This window comes from Bos grunniens, chromosome 12 (genome assembly GCF_055505025.1).
Source record: "Bos grunniens cultivar Pamir isolate PY7600 chromosome 12, Bosgru_T2T1.0, whole genome shotgun sequence".
In the NCBI taxonomy this organism is placed as follows: domain Eukaryota; kingdom Metazoa; phylum Chordata; class Mammalia; order Artiodactyla; family Bovidae; genus Bos; species Bos grunniens.
In genome coordinates this window covers 52,975,458-53,000,384 of record NC_141176.1, presented here as the reverse complement: position 1 = coordinate 53,000,384, position 24,927 = coordinate 52,975,458, and the positions used below count along the sequence as shown (strand labels likewise).

General features: G+C 43.0%; 1 protein-coding gene across 50 annotated transcripts in view; it reads right to left on the bottom strand.

The window, feature by feature from the left end:
- The window catches only part of SCEL (sciellin), a 125,344-nt gene that overhangs the window by 90,626 nt on the left and 9,791 nt on the right, over window positions 1-24,927 (bottom strand). For all 50 annotated transcript variants that reach the window (XM_086330044.1, XM_086330060.1, XM_086330052.1 and 47 more), the window contains exons 2-5: window positions 18,627-18,688; window positions 17,834-17,951; window positions 12,414-12,473; window positions 6,174-6,242 (exon numbers count right to left, since the gene is read on the bottom strand). In XM_086330044.1, coding sequence (XP_086186170.1) covers window positions 6,174-6,242; window positions 12,414-12,473; window positions 17,834-17,951; window positions 18,627-18,669 — 290 coding nt within the window. In that variant the 5' untranslated portion in view covers window positions 18,670-18,688. The remainder of the gene's footprint in view (window positions 1-6,173; window positions 6,243-12,413; window positions 12,474-17,833; window positions 17,952-18,626; window positions 18,689-24,927) is intronic.

Sequence of the window (24,927 nt, the reverse complement as noted above, 5' to 3'; positions counted from 1 at the left end):
CTGCCCATCACCAGCTCAGAGTTCGCTATGGTATAGACAAGGCTATATGTTTGTCAATCTCTTTGTTTTCCTTCTGAGCACACAGGAAGACTGCACATCCCAATCTTCAGTACACATATATTGGGATCATGTGATTGAATTCTACAGCATGTGGACAGAAATATTATTCATGATTCCCAAACCACCATAAAACCTCTTGCACAATCCTCCATGCTCTTTCCTCCTCTTCTACTGTAGCTTTGGTGCTCACGTGTTGAAGATAGTAGAATTAAAACATGGAAAGAACCTAGGTCTCTGAGTCATTTCCTGGAGCAGAGATTTCCCCTAATTTTCCAGGCTATCACTTTGAACTCTGCTGAGAGCAAGCAATAATCTTCTATTGGGCTAAACCATGGAGATTTGGAGGCAGGGGAGAGAACTCGTCACAAAAATTGCTCTACCCTGGCAAATTTGTTTACACTGACTAACACATTGTGTTAATAGGTCCTGGGGACCATCAGAGGTTTAAAACACTCTAAACTCAGATCTCCATAGGAGAGTAGGTCTGGGAAAGGTGTGTTTGTCTGTCTTTTGGGTCAGAAGACAAATTAGGAATCCTGTAGCCTGCATGCCAGTGGTGGGATCTCACAACTGCAACCCCTAGAAAAGCACATCAGAAAGGAAAGCTCTTCCTGAGATGTGAGGCTGTCTTCTGGATTCTGCAGGTTTGCACAAAACTGCAGCCCCATAGACTGCAGCCCACCAGGCTCCTCTGTACATGGGATTCTCCAGGCAAGAATACTGGAGTGGGTTGTCATTCCCTTCCCCACGTTGCACAAAACTAGGATGCGGAAAAATTAGGTTCTGGAAAACAAAAGGTTCGCAAGATTCTTCTGCTGATCTCGTACTATGGGTCTACTATTAATATAATTTTCTCTAAACTGTTATCTTTATCATTTATGTTATCTAAAAAAAATAAGCCATGGAAATGAGCACATAGCATCTGTTTCTTTTTTAAAAATATTTATATATTTCTTTAGGGTGCATCGGGTCTAAGTTGCAGTACACAGGATCTTCATTGTGTCGAGCGAGAGCTTTCCTTGTAGTGGGTGGGCTTAGTAGTTTCCGTGAGCAGACTTGGCTGCAATCCCACATGTGAGACCTTAGGTCCCTGATCACAAATCGAACCCGTGGATCGCAAGGTGGATTCTTAACCACTGGACCACCAGGGAAGTCCCACCATCCACTTTACTACAGGGCTTTATATAAACTGTTCCTGGGAAGATGGATGATCACCTTGCCTTGCTCTAAAAACAAGTCATGGTGAAAAAATATGGCTTATTTTCCCAGCTTTAAAATGATTTCAGTTCCTAGATGTCATTGTGACACGTGTAACTAAAACACTTGATAACTAACACTAATACATGAAAACTCCCCAAGTCAACCCCACAGTTTCTGTTTATGGTGCATAATGCTGATACTTTGAATGTAAACTGGTAACTCTCGCATGCAAAAAGGGAGGAACACTGAATCATCCAGAGCTCCATATTCTCAACTGACTGTTCACAATCCAGGTATTAACTTGTACAGAATGAATCCGCATTTAAAACTCATGATGTAGAGAAGGAAATGGCAACCCACTCCAGTATTCTTGTCTGGGAAATCCCATGGACAGAGGAGCCTGGCAGGCTACAGTCCATGGGATTACAAAGAGTCAGATACAACTTAGCAACTAAACCACCACCATCCTCAAGGTATTAATCACTTTTACATTCACTTGTTTGTTTAAAAATCCTCTAGTATATAACAAAGTTCATCTTCCTAATGATTTGTAGGGTTTCTACAGTGATTAACAAGGTTTGGATTAAACAAATTAGTGTGTGTGGGGAGAGGCAATGGAATAAAACAGAATAGCTTGTTATGCTTCCTGAAGGACTGAGTGTCTGTTATATGAGAAAATATTATATGATGGTGATAATGACCTTTAATTGAAATTTTTTTTTAGAGATGTCATATGTAAAGGGTCTAATGCTCAGAATACCACCATCGAAATCGAAGCTCATAGAGAATGTAAAAACAGAAGGCAAATAGGTTTGAGAATATTCTGGCATAAATTATTTTTAGTTAATAAGGAATGTAAACCTTCAGTGTATCTCTTAGACAGTCTGGCGCTGCTGCTCGCAGAAGGTGCTGGCTCTTCCATTTGATGTGCTGTCCCTCTGGTTCTAGATATGCCTTGTTAAAAGTGGGAAATAAGATGGAAAAATGTATCTGGATAGAAATGTCACTCTGTTGATTTGTAAATTATAAATGTTTACCTTTTAAAAATAATTTAAAGGTATAAACAAATGATTAGTATTAAAGTTGATACAGTAGCAAGAAAAGAAAAAAAAATAATGTGAGCCATCCTGTATTTTGGCTGTTGCTTTAATAAAGGATTTGCACAGACATGCAAAAAAAAAAAAAAAAAAAACTCATGAAGATCACTCAGGTGATCATTAGACCAAAGACTACAAGTATATTCTCTGCACTAATTGCTACTGAGCCTCTGATATGTTTATATTTAAAGGGCTCTGCAGTAAACCATGGTGAATATCATAAACATGATGTCATGCAATCCTAAATCATAAAACTTAAATGTTCCTTGCAAACTGCTCAGACTTTAGAGCCATCTATAAGATCTTCATATAAGATAAAAATAATCCTGGGAAATTGCTTCTCTGGTACCCTGAAAATAACAATCTGTCTAAAGAAAACAGAACCTTAATTTCAATCATCTTCAAGGTTTAAATAAAGGAGAGTTGTGATGTTAAAATTAAATGAAGTTAATCAAAATTCTACAGTGTTTGTCTTTGTGGGCAATATAGTGTGGAATAGTCAAAATAGCTCCCTACTACTCTTTGCAATTTTCTCTGCTCTTCAGAACATCTCTACAAGGTAGATGTAGTTATTTTCATTTTATAGCTGAAGAAATAGAGTCTCAGAGAATGTGAGTGGCTTTCTCTTGGCCATACAACCAGGAAGCAGTCTGTCTCCAAGTCTTTCCATAGGGCCAACGTTCATACACCTGGTTCTGTAGTCTAATTGTTGCAACACTCATGAGCAACAGGTCTTTCTTCAGTTATTATTTTTCACCTCCACTATCTCTTTCACAACACTAGGGGGGTCAGTCTATAAATAACATATAAATAATTGTGTATAATGTAAATAATAATTTATATAAATAATATAAATCATAATGGACAGAACCATCATTCCAATGTATCATCAATTTAAACATCATTCCAATGTATTCATCAATTTCTCATTTCTTAGGGAGATTAACTTGGTACTTCCCTTAGAAATGAAGTTTCTATCAACTTGTGATATGAGATAGATTGGTCAGTCTTGGAGACAGGAAATACTTAATCAGCAACACGATCGGAAGAACCAAAGGAAAAGTTACACTTCCACAACAGAACACTAGAGGTCTCCCTAACCTTGGTTTTTCCAAATTGGATATGAAACAATCTTCAGGGTTTGAGCCATAGTGAAATGCTACGGTGTACTATTGATTACCTATGCTTCTTTAGAACACTTCATATTTTTACCGACAGATGTATATTTTAAAAGGGAACTCCTTAAAGGTAACTCAGTACTTTTCTCATATTTACTTATTACACACGTTAGTACTAAAATGGCACACACATGCACACTCCTAATATATTTGATCATCTTCCTCCTAAAATTATTTCGCATCTTACACTTGGAATGCCCTGCATGATGGGGTCTGACTCCTGCTACCAGGGCTTGCCTTTCTTGACCTCGTCTGTGTTCTCTCCCTCACACCTGTGCCCACATTTAGAGAGATGAATGCAGTTCACTGTTGGGGGTGAGCTGGGGATAGGAGTGCCCGGGGAAGGAGCTCATCTTCCCAATACGCACTGCTAATCCTCTGTGTAGATAAAGCAAGAAATCTCTGGCTTCATTTTCTAGTTTTAAAATGAAGGGTTTGGGCTGGTTTGGTGGTTTGGAATTTTGGCTGCTCATCAGAATCATGTCATAAACTTTAAAAGATGCCCAAGTCCCCCTCAGACTAATTAGATTAGGATTTAGGGACTAAGAGCTGTTGGAAGGAAATTATCAGTGCAGTCCAAAAGCTCTCTAGGTGATTTGGGCTTCCCTGGTGGCTCAGATGGTAAAGAATCTGCCTGCAGTGCTGGAGACCCAGGTTCAATCCCTGGGTTGGGAAGATCCCCTGGAGAAAGGAATGGCTACCCACTCCAATATTCTTGCCTAGAGAACCCCATGGACAGAGGAGCCTGGTGGGCTATAGTCCATGGGGTAGTAAAGAGACAAGACTGAGAGACTGACATCTTCACTTTCTAAGTGCTTCTAATCTGCTGCTGAGGTTGAGAATGACTAACTGGCTTGACTGTGAGGTCTGGTCTAGTTCACTGCTGGTGTTCTAAGGTTCCATCTTGACTGGCCTGATATAAACATTCAAACACAAACATTCAGCCTGTGAAGGCTTAGGTCTCCCACATATTTACCTTTCTTGAGATATAATTGCCTCACTTGTAAATTCATCCCTAGAAGTAGGGTTTCCTGCTTCAATTAACAGAGCACTAGAACAGCCCACAAGGCCAAGATGAACAGACAGAAGCACTGTGACTCCTCTCTCACTCAGTACTGTGGAGATGAGATCCTGGGTATATACTTTCACAAACTGATTCTTGTCAAGGTTGTTAATTACAAGAGAGATGTCACCCCCTTAGTTCGCTATTAGGGAGATTGACTTAAAAGCCTATAAAGAGTGCAGAAGCGCATGCATTTGCTGTTTTAATTGACTTTGGCCTGGTCTGAATATGGAATCTATTAGATGCCATAAGTTTCAGTGTATATGCTGCAAGGGCAGCAGGTTGCGTGTTTGTTTCCAAAGACAGCACGTCTTTAGCTTACAGGGGTGTGGCTTCGACTATTGATGGCCTCGGGCATTCAGTGTGTCTAGACTCCAAATGAAGATATTAACTTTGTTCTTTATCTATGCTTAATAAACACTTCTGTACTCACTGCTAAGTTGTGTCTGACTCCATGCAACCCCACAGACTGTAGCCCAACAGTCTCATGTCCCTAGAATTCTCTAGGCAAGAATACTGGCGTGGGTTGCCATGACCTCCTCCAGGTGATCTTCCCCACCCAGGCACTGCTTCCAAGTCTCTTGTGTCTCCTATACTGGCAGGCAGATTCTTTAACACTGAGCCACCTGGGAAGCACCTCTGCTGCTGCTGCTAAGTCGCGTCAGTCGTGTCCGTCTCTGTGCGACGCCATAGAGAGCAGCCCACCAGGCTCCCCATCCCTGGGATTCTCCAGGCAAGAACACTGGAGTGGGTTGCCACTTCCTTCTCCAATGCATGAAGGTGAAAAGTGAAAGTGAAGTTGCCCAGTCGTGTCCGACTCCTAGCGACCCCATGGACTGCAGCCTTCCAGGCTCCTCCGTCCATGGGATTTTCCAGGCAAGAGTACTGGAGTGGGGTGTCATTGCCTTCTCCCGATAAGCACCTCTACGAGATATAAAATTTAAATGTGACTCGTAGCATTTACACTTCAACCTGAATAGATATTCCTAAGTTTTCTATTTATGAGCCCTTCCTTTCCTTCCACCTAGGAGTGAGCCAACAACAGGCACAACACAATGACTCATGTACAGCCATGCAGTGACTCCATGGCTGAAAGAGCAGTTTTACTTTCTAAAGAGCTAATGTCTTTATCCTAGAGTGAATCAAAACTACTGTGTTATTAAAATGTATAGTCTCTCCATAAGACAGTTAAAACAAAAACTGCTGTTTCTCTGCCTCCAGAATGGAAAAATAGAAGTTAGAACAAGAATTGGTGACTCACACACAAAAAACTATATTCTCCTTTTAAAATTAAGAAGATAACATGCAGTGCCCATCCCATCTATACTCAAACCAGTTCCTTTAGGATTTTTCCTTTTGATGTACTATTAGCAAGATTTTAGGAAAATAGCATAGCAAGTCAAGATTTTGTGAGTTTTGAAGAAGATAATTCCATCTTTATAGCCCTTCTGTTCCTGGGGATAAAATATCATAGTTTGAAGCTCACTTTGGTAAACATTTATCTGCCTCATGCCTTATAAGAAATGGGATTTAACATATGTTACACATTCCACTTGCTGGTTCAAAACACCTTACCTGTCCAAAGTGTCGTCAGATCTGTACCGACTGATTGTGGCTTTTGGCTCTTCCCTCTCATTTGTTTTCCTGTAGCAAAAAATAATTATAGGAAGATCAAATAAATTATAAAAAATAGTTTATACAATTTCCACAGATTTGGTAAAATCTTGGCCTGTTGGGGTTGGAGATAGATATGTTACCAGAAAAGGCCTATTTGGAGTACCAAAATTGTCCCAGGCTTTGACCTGACTAGGATAAATTAGCAAACCCAATTCCCCATGCTAATAAAAGAATTCTTCTTTAGGTCCAATTAATCTAATTACAATGGAACGTATTCAAGTCGAAGATAAGGATATGTGAAACAAGCAACACATCATGCAAAAGAGTTAATTACTAATATGTACCGCTTTCAGTGTTGTTGATTTTTATGTAAGAGGAACTCAATCCTTTATCATCAGCTCTGTTTGTTTACAGTTTCATCAGAGCCTTATGCCAGCACAATGCTGCTGCTGCTACTGCTAAGTCGCTTCAGTCGTGTCCAACTCTGTGTGACCCCAGAGACGGCAGCCCACCTGTCCCTGTGATTCTCCAGGCAAGAACACTGGAGTGGGTTGCCATTTCCTTCTCCAATGCATGAAAGTCAAAAGTGAAAGTGAAGTTGTGCAGTCGTGTCCGACTCTTAGCGACCCCATGGACTGCAGCCTACCAGGCTCCTCCGTCCATGGGATTTTCCAGGCAGGAGTACTGGAGTGGGGTGCCATTGCCTTCTCCAAAACTCTGGTCTGGCAGCGGTGGGATGGCTACATACAAATCAGTCTATTACCAGTTCAGCACCGTGGACAGGGTTGAAAGAAGAGGCCTTGCTGGAAGAAAGAGGGAGCAAGAGAAGAAAAGAGAGAAACAGGAAACATAGGAAGAAAATGAACAGAGGAAAGTGTTAGAAAAGAGAAAGGATGGATAGGAAGAAGAGAAGAGAGGGGAGCCTGGGAGAAGTAGGGGGAGGAGAGACAGTGGCAGAGAGCTGAGACAGACAGATAATTTGAAAAAGAGGGAGCAGAGAGAAGACAAGAAAATTAGAGAAGGAACCATGATCATCAAAGCACTGGAGATAGCTTGATCAGACTGATCAATCAGCAAGAAAAGCCTGTTCAATGTCTTAACCCAGTAATACAGGGAAAGTAAGCTCTTTGGAGAATTCTACCATGATTGACTGTATTTGCACTTCAAAGCATCATTTGAAGCTGACAGATCAAAGGTACTGAATCAGAAAATGTGCCAAAACAGTATACTATTTAAGATGCAATTTTTAACTTGATGTAGTGTATCTTTATTAAGCAAATATTTGCAGGTAAACCATATACTATACTGATGACAGTATATCATCAGCTGAGGAATGAGTTATGAATTAACTATAGACAGACCCTGCACACACAGAGCTAGCAGGACAAGACATGTACATCCAAGCATAGAAAGCAGTCAGTATCAGAAAAGACGTTCAGGTCAAGTACAAGGGAGTTTGAAGCTGAGAAAGCTTGTTTGGAGGAGGTGGGGATCAGAGAAGGCTTCCTGGATGAGATACAGGTTGAGATGGGACTTGGAGGATAAACAGACATGAATGAACAGAGATAGAGGGAATAGTGTTTATTAAGGAAAGAATAATGTTTATTAAAAATGGCTAATGCAATCTCTTGTGTTTTTAAGGAAACTCAGAGTGAGGTCATGGTGAGACTCATTAGCAGGTGTAATGCATGGGTGCAGATGGAACTGACCCCCATCCAGGAAATAGCCCCTCACAGACGCCATTGCTTTGTCTCATTAGCTGCTTCATTCTTTCAGGTCCTTATCACCACAGGACATACCATACTGTGTTCATCTACATTCAATCTCTCCCTCCTCGACCTTTAACCAGGAAGCTTCCCTGATAGCTCAGTCGGTAAAGAATCCACCTGCAATGCAGGAGACCCCGGTTCAATTCCTGGGTCAGGAAGATCCATGGGAGAAGGGATAGGCTACCCATTCCAGTAGTCTTGGATTTCTCTGGTGGCTCAGCTTGTAAAGAATCCACCTGCAATGCGGGAGACCTGGGTTCAATCCCTGGATTTGGAAGACCCCCTGGAGAATGGAAAGGCTACCCTCTCCAGTATTCTGGTCTGGAGAATTCCATGGACTGTACATGGTCACAAAGAGTTGGACGTGACTGAGTGACTTTCACTTGAATCACTTGAAGTTTTATGGAAGCAAGGGTTTCGTTTTGTTCCCAGACTGCAGAATATTGTCTGGCTCCGAAGGGCATCTCCACTGGTACTATTTGTTGTGCCTTCTGCCTCCTTTGACACATGTTAATGATCTTGCAGAGAAAGGACATAGTAAAATGTCCTGCTGTTTGTGTGTCCTATGAAGCTTGTCTTCTAGCATGACGAGACAATTATTTATTTTCCTTTATTTTCAGTCTCTGCTCATGTGGAATTCTTGGGCATGTTATCACTTCTGCTGGAAGTGCCTCTTTCCCAGCCCCTCACTCACCAGCTACCCTTTCCTAGTTGGAAACAGCTTCCATCCTTCAAGCAGCAACACCAATGAGCACTTCCTCAGGGCGGGCTTCCACTCTTTCAGTCAGAGTTACCCTCTGCTTCTTCCCTTAGCATGGCCCACACTTCTACAAGCACTTTGCATGGTAAATCTGAGTATCTGTGTCTATGGATCCATCTTTTTCCATGAAATGTGAGAGCGCCTTAAGATCACAGCTGGTGTCTGATGCATCTTTGTATTCCCAGCACTTGGCACAGTGTCAGCACACAGTAGGTGCTCCAAAGTGGTGTTGGGTGAGCACCAAAGTGGACACAAACTCTGCAGAAGGATGCAAAAGTGTCACATGGACATCTGTTTGTGCAAATGCAAGGAGAAAAATAACCTACACTACCTTTTATAAAGATGTCATTTGAGATACTCGCCAAGGAGTCCAGGGGGAAATGTCTCAGGCTTATAGATTTTTATTTGTGAAGATAAAACTTCTAAATAAATAAATAAAATAAAATAAAACTAAAGCAGCTCAATATGCTGCTTTAGCCAGAATGCTGTCCAGCAACATGAAGGGTTCAGATCAGATCATATCATATCAGATCAGTCGCTCAGTCAATTTTAAATATATAAAATTACCTTAGAAGGCATTACAATTACATTATCTTGAAACATGGGCTTCCCTGGTAGCTCAGATGGTAAAGAATCCACCTGTAATGTGGGAGACCTGGGTTTGATCCCTGGGTTGGGAAGATCCCCTGGAGGAGGGCAAGGCAACCCACTCCAGTATTCTTGCCTGGAGAGTCCCCACAGACAAAGAAACCTAGTGGGCTACAGTCCATGGTCACAAAGAGTCGGACATGACTGAGCAACTAAGCACACACACATATCTTGAAACATATTAAGAACATGAATATTAGTTTTCCTGGTCATGCTTCACAAAAAGTATGTTCTTTAATAGTTCCAGAGAAAGGCAAATACAATGGAGGGTGTGTTTTCCACCAGTGCCTGGATTCAAGTTATCAGGTTCCCTTTGGTAAGAGAGGGCCAACAGAGAACAAGAACATAAGCTTCAAAATCATGAAGACCAGGACAGGTCACAGGACAGTCAGCTAAATCACAGAACAGTCAAACAGAAGAACTAAGGCTGGGAACCCAAAAACCAGTGGGATACTTCATGTAGAGGGGGGTAAACTCGGGACCCTTCAGTTCAGTTCAGTTTAGTCGCTCAGTCCTGTCTGACTCTTTGCAACCCCATGAATCACAGCACGCCAGGCCTCCTTGTCCATCACCAACTCCCAGAGTTCACTCAAACTCATGTCCATTGAGTCGGTGATGCCATCCAGCCATCTCATCCTCTTTCGTTCTCTTCTCCCCCTGCCCCCAGTCCCTCCCAGCATCAGAGTCTTTTCCAATGAGTCAACTCTTCGCATGAGGTGGCTAAAGTATTGGAGTTTCAGCTTCAGCATCAGTCCTTCCAGTGAACACCCAGGACTGATTTCCTTTAGGATGGACTGGTTGGATCTCCTTGCAGTGCAAGGGACTCTCAAGAGTCTTCTCCAACACCACAGTTCAAAAGCATCAATTCTTCGGCACTCAGCTTTCTTCACAGTCCAACCCTCACATCCATACATGACTACTGGAAAAACCATAGCCTTCCTAGACAGACCTTTGTTGGCAAAGTAATGTCTCTGCTTTTGAATATGCTATCTAGGTTGGTCATAACTTTCCTTCCAAGGAGTAAGTGTCTTTTAATTTCATGGCTGCAATCACCATCTGCCGCGATTTTAGAGCCCCCCAAAATAAAGTCTGACACTGTTTCCACTGTTTCCCCATCTATTTCCCATGAAGTGATGGGACCAGATTCCATGATCTTCGTTTCCTGAATGTTGAGCTTTAAGCCAACTTTTTCACTCTCCTCTTTCACTTTCATCAAGAGGCTTTTTAGTTCCTTGCTGCTGCTAAGTCGCTTCAGTCATGTCCGGCTCTGTGTGACCCCATAGATGGCAGCCCACCAGGCCCCACCATCCCTGGGATTCTCCAGGCAAGAACACTGCAGTAGGTTGTCATTTCCTCCTCCAACACATCAAAATTCTGAACATTTTTTAAATGGTTTAGAAAAATTCACAGATAAAAATTCCAAAATAGACATATTCAAAGTGTCCACTTAACGTTTTTTTAATTAATTTTTACTTGAGTATAGTTACTTCGGGGCTTCCCAGGTGGTTCAGTAGTAAAGAATCCACTTGCCAATGTAGGTGACATGGGTTTGATCCCTGGGTCAGGAAGATCCCCTGGAGAATGAAGTAGCAACTCACTCCAGAGAATTCCATGGACAGAAGAGCCTGGTGGACTACAATCCATGGGGGTCACAAAAGAGTTGTATACAACTTAGCAACTAAATAACAACAGTTACTTTACAATGTATACTTATCTTTTTAAAGCCCCACCATGAAAAAACAATCGTAGTCCTTTACTAAGTATGTCTTGGTGGTCAGTTCGGTTCAGTTCAGTTGCTCAGTCATGTCTGACTCTTTGTGACCCCATGAATCTGCCTATTAAACCAGATAACACTTCTGTCTGAGAAATAACTAGGTTCTTCTGCTGGGTGTGGTTCTTTGTATGTGTGTTAGTGTCAATGTGCTTTAGTAAGAATATTGTCTTTTCATTTTATCAATCTTAGATTATTTACATCATTGTGACTATGAGTTTTGCTTAAATTTTCCTATTAATTTGCATTTGTCTGGCCACTGAGTATCATTTAGCGATTTTCCACATGCCTAGGAGTTTCTGAAAAGAAATGTTGTTTTCAGTCACTAAATTATGTCCAACTCTATAGACTGCAACACACTGGGCTTCTCTGTCCTTCACTATCTCCTGGAGTTTGCTCAGACTTATGTCCATTGAGTCGGTGATGCCATCCAACCAACTCATCCTCTATTGCCTCCTTCTCTTCCTGCCCTCAATCTTTCCCAGCATCAGGTATTTTTCCCTTAAGTCAGTTTTTCATATCAGGTGGCCAAAGTATTGGAGTTTCAGCTTCAGCATCAGTCCTTCCAATGAATATTCAGGGTTGATTTCCTTTAGGATTGACTGGTTTGGTCTCCTTGCTGTCAAGGGACTCTCAAGGGTCTTCTCCAGCACCACATTCAAAAGCATCAATTCTTCAGCGCTCAGCCTTCTTTATGGTCCAACTCTCACATCCATACATGATTACTAGGAAAATCACAGCTTTGACTCTATGGACCTAGTTGGCAAAGTGATGTCTCTACTTTTTAATACGCTGTGTAGGTTTGTCATAGCTTTCCTTCCAAATAGCAAGAATCTTTTAATTTCATGGCTGCAGTCACCGTCCGCAGAAAAGAAACATACTGTCCCATAAAGCAAGTGAACTCAGCTGTTATTTCTCTTTTAGGGTTCCTTTCTCTAAGGCTTGGAAATATCTTACCTCATCATGTTTCTGTGGGAGCCCTTGCTCTTTCCCATCAGGAAGGCCACCTTGGTAGGGTGAGCAGTGGATTGATGATTCTATGCCTTCAAGCTGCATTTTGGGAGCAGAAAGCTGGAGAAGCACAGTTTGCTTTGTGAAAATCCCTAATGTTATCAGATTCTCTTTCACGTGCCCAGAACATCAGGGAAAGCCTGCGGCTAGGCACCAATATTCAGCCTCGAACAAGTCTACTCTCAAAAACAATTGTCTTTGTGTTTCTGCTAATGATGTAACTTGTCTGAAACACCTACCTGTCCAAGGCATCGTGGGAATTGTGTCTGTGGAGCACCGCCCTACCGTAATTTTCGTCTCTGCAGAGAAAGAACAAAATTAAGTCACGTGAAAAGTTATCACAGCCTTTAGTAAGCATTAAATAAGGCAGACAGGAAAGAGCTCGCAAGGCTTGGCAAAGTTAATTCATTTTACTTCAGGTGTAAGAATACAACTATGCATTTATTTTAACCAGTCACCACTTGAAAGAGCACGGTGAAAAGAAACAAGTTTGGGAGTACAAACGACCATTATTCGGATTTATCCCATGAGATCTCCAGGTGATTCCACAACAGAATGAGTATTTGCTTTTTGGTTTTTTTGGTTTTGGTTTCTTTCATCAGAGTGTGGGAATGCTTGGCCAACTACTTTGTGTATATTAGAAGCAGGCTTTTCTGCAGGAAGGCAAACTTTTTTTCAAACATGTTTTAAATTTAATTAAGCCTGTTATGTCTGAAATTTTTCCCCTCGATCACCTTGATAGTTTTCCTTGACAAAGTGTAGGAAAATATATACCAGTATTTGTGATTAAGAAGGTGGATTGTTCACAGATTTAGCCTATTTTTGACCCATGAGATTATATAGTGTGCTCTGTTTGGTCCTTAAAATACCCTATAAATTAGGCAAGGGAGACACTCATATCCAATTCATGGATGAGAAAATCAAGGAGTCTGTGGCTTTCCTAAAGCTAAAAGATTAGCAAGTGACAAGGGTAGGTTTAGGTCCCAGATCTCTATATTCCAAACTTTTGCTTTTCCTACTGGTCAATCATGCAATAGGACTTCATACATAAAATGAAGTTCTATCTTCTTACTTTGTATAGTGGACCTGAAGATATAGGCAATGTTGTGTGTGTATGTGGGAGGTTGCTTCAGTCACGTCTGACTCTTTGCAACCCTACAGACTGTCAGGTTTCTCTCTCCATGGGATTCTCTAGGCAAGAATACTGGAGTGGGTTGCCATGCCATCTTCCAGGGGACTGTAGCCCGCCAGGTTCCTCTGTTCATGGGATTCTCCAGGGAAGAATACTGGAATGGGTTGCCATGCCCTCATCCAGGGGATCTTCCAAACCCAGGGATTGAACCTGCACCTCTTATGTCTCCAGCACTGGCAGGCAGGTTCTTTACCACCTGGGAAGCCCACAGGCAATGTTAGGAAATGTCAAAACATGTAGTAAAGACTTTGGCCTTGAGCCAAGGCAGAGAGTAAGTATCTGAACCTTTCAGTGTGAACCCAACCAAACCTGAAATATCACATTTCTCCTGGTTCTGCTCCACTAATGTTACTCAACACTCTGGAACCACTGACAATAAAGCTATAAAAGAACTGCAGTAGATAATTAAAAAGAAAGATGAACAGTGAAACTGAAACAATTCCAGCAAATATACACCTTCAAAGATCCCAAGAGAACCCTCCAGATTCCCAGTTATCCCCTCCCTACACCTGGGGGAGAGCAGCAGACGACAGACGCACTTTTTGCCTGAAGAAAAATCCTAACAAGGAGCCCAGCACTGGGCCAGCGAGTGTGGGGGAAGCATCAGAGCCAATTTCCCCTTCACTGAGAAGCTGTCACGCCGTCCAAGCTTCCCTAGGCCTTTTTAAGGAAGTGTGCCTGGCATAAAACCATCGCTCCTACCAACTGTAAATTGTCTTAGACATCTCTATCTCCCCACATCTGTGCAAATACTTGCAGCACCAAATTTACCTTTGATCTCCCTCTGTCACTTTGGAAAAATAGAAATGTCATAATAGGTTTCAAGAGAAGCTGTAAATGTTGCTTTATAGAAGAAAATGACTGTAGGCCAAGAGTGTTAACTCCAAAACTTAGTATGTGAAACTGATTGTTATCTAAGAGTGTTACCTCCAAAACTTAGTGTATCTCCAAATACCCCTATAGTTTCTTAAATAATAGAATTTAATAACAGAATTTAAGAGACATTTTTGTTCACCAATTACAAGTATGTTCCTCAAACAACCATGCATGAATAGTTTAGTAGAAAGCTTGAAGTAAGTATCCTGTAATGTAGGCTTCCCATCTTCAGTGCTCTTGACATTATGGGTTTGATCATTTTTTGTTGTGAGGAGTGTCCTGTGCATTGTATTAATAGGTTGTTTGGTGGCATTCCTAGCCTCTACTGACTAGATGTCAGGGGTACCCCACCCCTAGTTTGGACATCTGTAAATGTCTCCTGACCTTGTCAAACATACCCTGGGAGCAAAATTGTCCCTGACTGAGAACCGCTGGAGTAACGGAAAGACAATGGGTCATGTTACTCTCAGCTCTACCACTTAATAGATGTGCGCTCTTGGACAAGTTACCTAACTTCTCTGAGCCTCAGACTCCTCTTCTGTAAAATGAGAATGTAATAACTACCTTGTATGATTTCTTCAAGAAAATTAGAGATACCAAAGGAACATTTCATGCAAAGATGGGCTCTATAAAGGACAGAGATGGTATGGGCCTAACAGAAGCAGAAGATATTAAGAGGTACCAAGAATACACAGAAGAACTGTACAAAAAAAAGCTTCACGACCCAGATAATCACGATGGTGTGATCACTCACCTAGAGCCAGACATCCTGGAATGTGAAGTCAAGTGGGCCTTAGAAAGCATCACTACGAACAAAGCTAGTGGAGGTGATGGAATTCCAGTGGAGCTATTTCAAATCCTGAAAGATGATGCTGTGAAAGTGCTGCACTCAATATGCCAGCAAATCTGGAAAACTCAGCAATGGCCACAGGACTGGAAAAGGTCAGTCTTCATTCCAATCCCAAAGAAAGGCAATGCCAAAGAATGCTCAAACTACTGTACAAAAGCACTCATCTCACATGCTAGTAAAGTAATGCTCAAAATTCTCCAAGCCAGGCTTTAGCAGTACGTGAACCACGAACTTCCAGATGTTCAAGCTGGTTTTAGAAAAAGCAGAGGAACCAGAGATCAAATTGCCAACATCTGCTGGATCATTGAAAAAACAAGAGAGTTCCAGAAAAACATCTATTTCTGCTTTATTGGCTATGCCAAAGCCTTTGACTGTGTGGATCACAATAAACTGTGGAAAATTCTTAAAGGGATGGGAATCCCAGACAACCTGACCTGCCTCTTGAGAAACCTGTATGCAGGTCAGGAAGCAACAGTTAGAACTGGACATGGAACAACAGACTGGTTCCAGATAGGAAAAGGAGTATGACAAGACTGTATATTGTCACCCTGCTTATTTAACTTCTATGCAGAGTACATCATGAGAAACGCTGGGCTGGAAGGAACACAAGCTGGAATCAAGATTGTCGGGAGAAATATCAATAACCTCAAATATGCAGGTGACACCACCCTTATGGCAGAAAGTGAAGAGGAACTAAAAAGCCTCTTGATGAAAGTGAAAGAGGAGAGTGAAAAAGTTGGCTTAAAGCTCAACATTCAGAAAACGAAGATCATGGCATCTGGTCCCATCACTTCATGGGAAATAGATGGGGAAACAGTGGAAACAGTGTCAGACTTTATTTGGGGGGGCTCCAAAATCGCGGCAGATGGTGATTGCAGCCATGAAATTAAAAGACGCTTACTCCTTGGAAGGAAAGTTATGACCAACCTAGATAGCATATTCAAAAGCAGAGACATTACTTTGCCAGAAGTCAAGGCTATGGTTTTTCCAGTGGTCATGTATGGATGTGAGAGTTGGACTGTGAAGAAAGCTGAGCGCTGAAGAATTGATGCTTTTGAACTGTGGTGTTGGAGAAGACTCTTGAGAGTCCCTTGCACTGCAAGGAGATCCAACCAGTCCATCCTAAAGGAGATCAGTCCTGGGTGTTCATTGGAAGGACTGATGCTGAAGCTGAAACTCCAGTACTTTGGGCACCTCATGTGAAGAATTGACTCGTTGGAAAAGACCCTGATGCTGGGAGGGATTGTGGGCAGGAGAAGGGGACAACAGAGGATGAGATGGCTGGATGGTGTCACCGACTCAATGGACATGAGTCTGAGTGAACTCTGGGAGTTGATGATGGACAGGGAGGCCTGGCGTGCTGTGATTCATGGGGTCGCAAAGAGTCGGACACGACTGAGCGACTGAACTGAACTGAACTGATGATAGTTGTGAGATTTAGTGATGCTTTATATGTAAAGTATCTTGCATCTAACTTGACATGTAAGAGGGAATCAAAGAACATAGGCATATGCATATGCGTCTATCTATCTATCTATCTATCTATATATATACACACACACATATGTATATACATGGGCTTCCCTGGTAGCTCAGCTGGTAAAGAATCTGTCTGCAATGCAGGAGACCCCGGGTCAATCCTGGGTCAGGAAGTTCCCCTGGAGAAGAGCTAGGCTACCCACTCCAGTATTCTTGGGCTTCCCTGGTGACGCAGCCAGTAAAGAATCTGCCTGCAATGCGAGAGACCTGGGTTTGATCCCTGGGTTGGGAAGACCCCTTGCAGGAGGGCATAGCAACCCTCTCCAGTTTCTTGCCTGGAAAGTCCCCATGGACAGAGGAGCCTGGCAGGTTACAGTCCATGGAGTCGAAGAATTGGATACAACTGAGTGACTAAGGACACACACATGTATGTGTGTGTATGCTGCTGCTGCTGCTGCTCAGTTGCTTCAGTTGTGTCCGACTCTGTGCAACCCCATAGACAGCCTCCTACACACACACACACACACACACACACACACACACATATATACACACACACACACAATTTATAATAAATATATCTGGGTTAGACAAATATCTATTATAAATCTGTGCTGGCAATGAGGCAATATGTTTAGGGACATAGTCTTCAAACCTTTAAACATATAGCTAATAGACGTAATGGTTAAAACAGACAATACTTTCTTCGTAAATGTCTTCACTCATGAAGTGACAGTGCATTTAGCAGCTTCCTGGATCTAGAGGTATACAGCCAGTGGGAACTAAAATGAGCCAAGAATTTATCTATTTCACTTGCTTATAAGGAAATTTCAGATAAGTTATTATTAAATTTGTAAATTTGGAATCATACTTCTGTTTGTTTCAACTGACATGATCAATATATACCAGGAATATCCCCACCATGGACTAAATATTACCTTTTTGGAAACTGGAATGTCTTTTTTTTTTTTCAGGTTATCAATGTCTATGCTACTCATAATACTGAAATCCTGCTTTCTCTCACTCACAACTCATGTTCTTTTAGGTATCTGGATATTTAAGATGGTAGAGAGATTATTAAAAATCAGATATTAAAAATCTGATATAACCAAAGTATGTTTACTAAATCTTACCAAAAATGAGGCCAAGCAACAAAGTGCTTTAGGAAAAAAAAAAGCATCCACTTTCCAGTCGGCCATTAGTTTCCTAAATGGAGAATAGCTCTTTCTTCTCCCCGCTCCTTCCTCTCCATGCCCGCTTACCTTTCCTCTTCAGGACGTTTCTTTATCCAGCTATTATCCTGTAAGAAAGTCCTTCTTTTGTTGACCTCTTGGAAACCCTGTTGCCTCAGTGTGGTCCCCTGCGTGGTAGTCCTCATATCTAACAACAGAAAAATGAAACCTCAAGAGATACAGTGCCATGGAGTTGAGTGTGTGTTTGCTAACTTGGAAATCTTGAGAGGCGCATCTGATGGTCCAACCTCCATCTTCTAGGCTGGAACCTCCAGTACTGTTTCAAAGTAGGATGCACTGGCAAGAAAGAACAAATCCCACACCTATCATCAAAGATAACATAACATATAAGACTGCTGTGGTGCCAACTGAAACTACCTGTGCATGTTATGAAGCCCTGCCCTGCAGCTGGGAAGGTAGAACCACAGGCTCAGCTAAATCAATACTGGGTTTAGTGGGTGGGCCACTTTGCTCAGAAAGAAATATGCCTTGGAAGGACACACAAGACTGTTTTGGAAGTACTTATAATACTCAATAAGTCTTGACACTTCTGATTATAAATAACATGATTCTTTGATCCCATGGGAGTCAGAAATACAGAAGGTCACCTATACATGATTTTTAAAAGAAATCTTTGAATTGCAATTAGATGAGTTAAATCTACAGCACTCTGACTTTTATCTTAAGCCTAACTTTGGCCATGTTAATTAAATTAGACTGCTGCTTCTAAGCATTCATAGCTACATGAAAAAAATTAGGAACTATGGATTGTTTTCCCCAGATTTTTAAGTTTTCTGAGTAAAGGAAACAGCATCTACATTACCGTTTCCTGTGGGAGATGTTTTTCTCAAGGTGAAATTGGACATGCTGCCTTCCAGTCAGGACCTAAAAGAAAAACGGGGATGGGGAAAAACACGACAATGACTCAACAAAGAATCAACAAGGGGCTCGTTCATTGCTAATGAGACACATTTTTCAATGACATGGACAGTCCCATAACCTGGATTTGATATATGATATAAACTGTCCCCTGAGAACATGAGAGTTCATCTATTCCAATGTATTTATTTTACAGATGAAGATACTGAAGTCAGGAGTATTTAGTGTCCCCTATGTTACAGGACAGGCAATTGACTGAATCAGCCCATCAGTTAATTCATTTATTCAGTGACTAAATATGCATTGAGAGCTTGGCACTGAGCCAGGAGGTGGAGACAAGAAAGATAATATGACAAGTGTCTGTTCTGGGGCCCTAAAGGTACTGCGAGCCCCAGGTGTGGCCTTTCTGCTTAACAGAGAAGTCAGCCCTGAATTTCCACAAATGTGAGACTCTCAGTTTTTAAACCCGAGGAGTCAATGCTCTTTCTAGTCTTTCCAGTGCTCTTGCCTGGAAAATCCCATGGACAGAGGAGCCTGGTGGGCTGCAGTCCATGGGGTCGGACATGACTGAACGACTTCACTTTCACTTTTCACTTTCATGCATTGGAGAAGGAAATGGCAAGCCACTCCAGTGTTCTTGCCTGGAGAATCTCAGGGATGGGGGAGCCTGGTGGGCGACCATCTACTGGGTCGCACAGAGTCGGACACAACTGAAGTGACTTAGCAACAGCAGCAGCAGTTTTTAAACTGGAAAAGTCCTGGGCCAATAGTGATGACTTGGTCACCCTAGGTGGGATGTTATATTTTTTGCAGAGTCCATCCCACCAGATGGTGTATGGAATGTGGGGGGGCCCTCCGTCTTGAGTTAGAATCAAGTCCTAGGTCCAGCTTCATGACATCAAAGTTCTGAACTACTTAATCTCCCTGTAAAATGGTCTAATGAAACCCACTACCTACCTCATAAGGTTGTGATGATCATCTGAACAAGGTACACAAAAATCACCTTGTCAAACTATAAATGAGTTGAGACTTACAGTTGCATCATCAGACAGCAGTTTACAGGTATAACGTGAGGGTTATAAAGCCCCCATCTCCCACCCTCTGGTTCAAATGTATCTCCTACGATAATGGACTATAGGACCTGAAAAGGTAAAGATATATTTTCTGGATCAAGGCATTGTTTCCCTGGGGTCTTCATTTAGAATATCAGTGCCCCAAGAGTGGGTGAGAAGAGGAAGCTGCTGGTGACTTTACCAGCCTAGGGCTTGGCACTATGGGCTCACAGCTTCATCTCTTCTGGGAAATCGCCCTTGGCTGGTGGGGCTGCCAGTTGTACACCCTCATCCACTACATCCGCAGCCAGCAACTTGACTACCCCGGAACGCAGAGCCACTTCTGCGGGCGACTGGGGCTTCAGCCCTCACCGTGGCATTGTTAGGCCAGCAGGGGGCGCATCATTGCCCAGCTCATTCCCCTGCCTCCCCAACCCTCCCCCCTCTTCCCTTTCTCCTTCTCTTGGACATATACCCTTCATAAATCACAGGCACCCAAGGGCCTCTCAGTCATTGCTTTGAGAGGACCCAACCTCAGACTAACAACCAGCATAAGACTGGCAGCTATTCACTCTGCAGAGAGTCTCAAGGTCTCAGTGAAATTAAAAAGTTGTCATTAACTTACGTCCGACTCTTTTGTGACCCCGTGGACTGTGGCCTGCCGGGCTCCTCTGTCCATGGGATTCTCCAAACAATCCACTGGAGTGGATTGCTATTTCTTTTTCCAGGGGTTCTTCCCAACCCAGGGGTCAGCTCGTGTCTCCTGTTTGGCAGATGGACTCTTTACCACCTCACCACCAGAGAATTGGAAAGACCTTTATCTAAGGTGTGCCATCTACTGTGTCACTTTGGCAATGATATTTATAGTTCAGCTCCCTTATGAGTAAAACAAGATGAACTGTGGTTGTTTTGAGGGTCAGATTTGTCTATCAAGATGATGACACAGGCTTCTATCACCTCGGAAAGTGTAAAGCAAAGACATAGAGGAGGTGTGGTTGGGAGTGGGGAGGAGATGCACAGCCTGGACCACTGGGTGCTGGACACGCAAGGGGTGTAGAGCAGACCCTGTCTCATGTATTTGAGTGAGTGAGTGATGTCGCTCAGTCATGTCTGACCCTTTGCAACCCCATGGACTGTAGCCTACCACGCTCCTCTGTCTGTGGGATTTTCCAGGCAAGAGTACTGGAGTGGGTTGCCATTTCCTTCTCCAGAGGATCTTCCCCACCCAGAGATTGAACCCTGGTCTTCCGCATTGTAGGCAGATGCTTTACCATCAGGGAAATCCTTAACAGTGAAGTCGCTCAAGTATTTGGAGGCCCCTTAAATTTGGAAGAAAGGGGAGGAAAAAGGGCCTGGCAAACTTCAGTCTCAACCACTTGTTCACGTCACCTCAGTCTGGCCTCACTTCTCTGGGCTCTTGGCAAACCAACTTTCTGTTTCTAAATGGGCTCTGATAAACCTTTTCCTGAGCCAGTAAAGACCTGAAGGGTTTGTAGCCAACTGAACTGGGATTCTGACATGGGCAGAATGCTGAATGTACAGCTGGTAATGTATTTGCAGAGATTGCAAACTCAACCATGAAACACAGGGCAGGGTCCACAGAGAAGAGGCATTTGGCAATTAACTGCTTATTTGTCTCTCACAAAAGACCGAATGTTCTGTAAGTCAGACCCAAGATGTTGTCTTCTCATTTCCAGCCTGTGGGACAGAGTAGATGCCCCCTCGGTACTTACTACGCACTGAGTTAGGTCCTTTTCAAAATTTCTAACACCCCAGTGTCTCAGGATGTGTTTGTATTTGGAGGCAGGGCTTTTAAAGAAATGATTACTTTAAAATGAGGCCATTAGGGTGAGGCCTAATCCAATCTTTCCTCTGACCTTATAAGAGGAATTTGGACACACAAACCTTTTCTCTGGTGTGAGAGGATGCAGACAGAAAGAAGGTGGCCATCCTGAAACTAAGAAGGGAGGCCTTGCTGCTGCTAAGTCACGTCAGTCGTGTTCAACTCTGCGCGACCCCATAGACAGCAGCCCACCAGGCTCCCGTCCCTGGAATTCTCCAGGCAAGCATACTGGAGTGGGTTGCCATTTCCTTCTCCAGTACATGAAAGTGAAAAGTGAAAGTGAAGTTGCTCAGTCCTGTCCAACTCTTCGTGACCCCATGGACTGCAGCCTACCAGGCTCCTCTGTCCATGGGATTTCCCAGGCAAGAGTACTGGAGTGGGGTGCCATCGCCTTCTCTGAAGGGAGGCCTTAGGAGAAATCAAAACTGAGGACACCTTGATCTTAGACTTCCAACCTCCAGAACTGTGAGACAACAAATTTCTTTCTTTCTTAAAGAATTTTTAAAAAATCTTTTGGCCCCACCACATGGCATGTGGGATCCCAGTTCTCCAACCAGGGATGGAGCCCCATCCCCTGCATTGAGATCTCAGAGCCTTAACCTTAGGACTTCCAAAGAAATCCCCCAGATAACAAATTTCTCTTACCAGCCTGTGGTACTTTGTTTTGGCAGCCCTAGCAAACTAATAGAGTCCTTATGGGGGAAGTAGTTTAAACATTTCTAAAATAGCTAAGTCATTCAAAGAGCTTCGTGCCACCGTATCTCTGACCTTCATTTTTTTTAATGGCCCCATTGCACAGGGCTGTTGTCCATAGCCATAGTATCTGCTCGTGACAGGGTACCTCACAGGCATCATAAACTCTTCCTCACATAAACTCTGCACAGCAGCTATTACCTCCATCTCCCAGATGAGACACCTGAAGCTCAGGGAGAGGATGTAAACTGCCAAAGTGTAAACAAGCAGAATCTGGTTCTAAACTGAAACCAACTCATTCCTCGGCAACCAGCAATAATGGTTGTGATGAGTCACTGCAAGACGGGACAGGTACCTGGCATTACACTGAGAGAGGGTTGGTACACAGCAGGGCCTGCCTGACTCTTGACATCTCTGGAGTCCCATGATCTCTGCCCGCAATGCCTGGCAGCAGGAGAACCAGGACAGCTTCTCAGGGAATCACTGCAGCAAACAAACACACAGAGCAGCCTAATCTGTGTATTCCCTGATACTTCCTAGCTTACAAACCTATGTCCATACAAAATGTGCACACAAATAGTCATGGCAGCATTATTCCAAATAGCCAAAAAGTGAAAATAACCCAGATGCCCATCAATGGATGAATGGGTACACGGCATGTGGTACACCCATACAGTGGAATATTAGTTGGCAACTAAAAGAAATGACATGTTGATATGCAGTACAATGTGGATGAAACTTGAAACAAGCTAAGCAAAAGAAGCCAGACTTAAAGGGGACATATGTAGGGTTCTATCTGGATGTTGTTTCTTTAGATTTTCTTTGGTATCCTCCCCATATTCCACCTCAATTTCCCCCCAAGCCAGGCTTCTGCTGCCCCTTTAGGCTCTGCTGGGTAAGAAAGAGGAGAGTTCAGACAATAATAATTCTATAGATGATGTTATAGTAATATATAATTTATCTCATTTCATTTACATAGCCATGTTCTAAGAGTAATATAATCCCAACTTAGCAGAGACATGGCTTGAGCAGTGGCTGAGAGGCAAAGCTGGGACTCCACCTGAGGTTTTCCAGCTCATGGTTCTTCATCTTTTCCTCTCTGCCAGGGACTCCCTGCAGTTGTAGAGAGAATAGCACCTCCTCTTTACCTTATATTTACCCTTCCCTAGTGGCTCAGCAGATAAAGAATCTGCCTGCAGTGCAAGAGATATACGAGACCTACGTTCAATCACTGGGTTGGGAAGGTCCTATGGAGAAGGAAATTGCAAGCCACTCCAGTATTCTTGCCTGGGAAATCCGACGGACAGAGGAATGTGGTAATATGTAGCAACTCTGTATATTTGGGCTTCCCTGGTGGCTCAGATGGTAAAGAATCTGCCTGTAATCCGGGAGACCTGGGTTCGAACCCAGGTTAGGAAGATCCCCTGAAGAAGGGAATGGCAACCCACTCCAGTATTCTTGCCTGGAGAACCTCATGGACGGAGGTATCTGGAGGGCTACAGTCCATGTGGTCACAGAGTCGGACATGACTGAGTGACTAACACACACATACACACCTTATATTCAAGGCTGGCTGTAATCAGATCCTGCTAAAGCATCTGATATTTTCATGCTTTGGTAGCCAGGCATTCTCCAGGAGTCATAAGCTCTGAAATCCAGACAAGATCAGGGCCCTTACTGCTGTCTCCCTGCCAATGAGTAGCCTCTGGTATCCCATAAACACCTTTCTGGCTCCACCCCCAGAGTCTCTGGGATACTTTCTAGGAATAGCTTCCAGTGACCTCACTTGCTTTCTCTGGGACACCCCAGTTTCAACTTGTTCCCTCTTTCATGAAAGTTCCTGGGAAGGATTAGGCCTTTTGCACTTCACACTTCCCATCTCTGAAATTGCCAGACTAAAGGTAAGAGTGGCCATCTTTGGACTACGAACTAACCTCAGGACTGAAGTCACACACTAACAATGGCAGAGAGGGAAGTTAGAAGGAGCAGGGTTCCTTACAGAGTTTCCAGACAGCCCTGGATGATCTAATTCTTAACTTTGGGTGAGAGAGAAGTAAACCTCCTAGTTTATTCATGAGATTACTCTTTCATATTTTTGTTACTCAAGCTTAGTGCTCTTCTTGCCTGTTACAAGGTCATTGTGTAGGTCTGAAACAGAAGGTCTAAAAGCCCATGGTGGTCTTCAAAATATGAGATACCAGTGACTCTTTTATTAGTAAAACACTATTTCTTGCAACATGTCTATGTGTTTGATGCCCCTAGCAAGAAGGATCATGTGTTTAGTTCCTACTGTTGCTTCAGATTGTGCCACATGCTTAGTTCACATCGTCTTATTTAATCCTCCACATGAGTATTATTACCTCTAATTATAGGAACTCAAGAGAGGCTAAATAACCTGGCCAAGGCCACAGAGGAAGTGACAGCCAGGAACTGCAATTAGGTCTATATGATTGCAATGCCAGGGTCTTCTCAGTGCACAATACTGCATGTTGCACAAAGTATCATGTGATGTAGCCAATCCCAGATATGCAGGAAGTGCCCAGGAGTTCCAGAAGATGGGAGATAATGGGAGAGTAGCTGGGAGGAGCAGCAGTAGTAAATAGCTGCTCCATCACCATTGGGCAGCTCAACCCCGAGCCTCTCCCCTCCCATGGCCA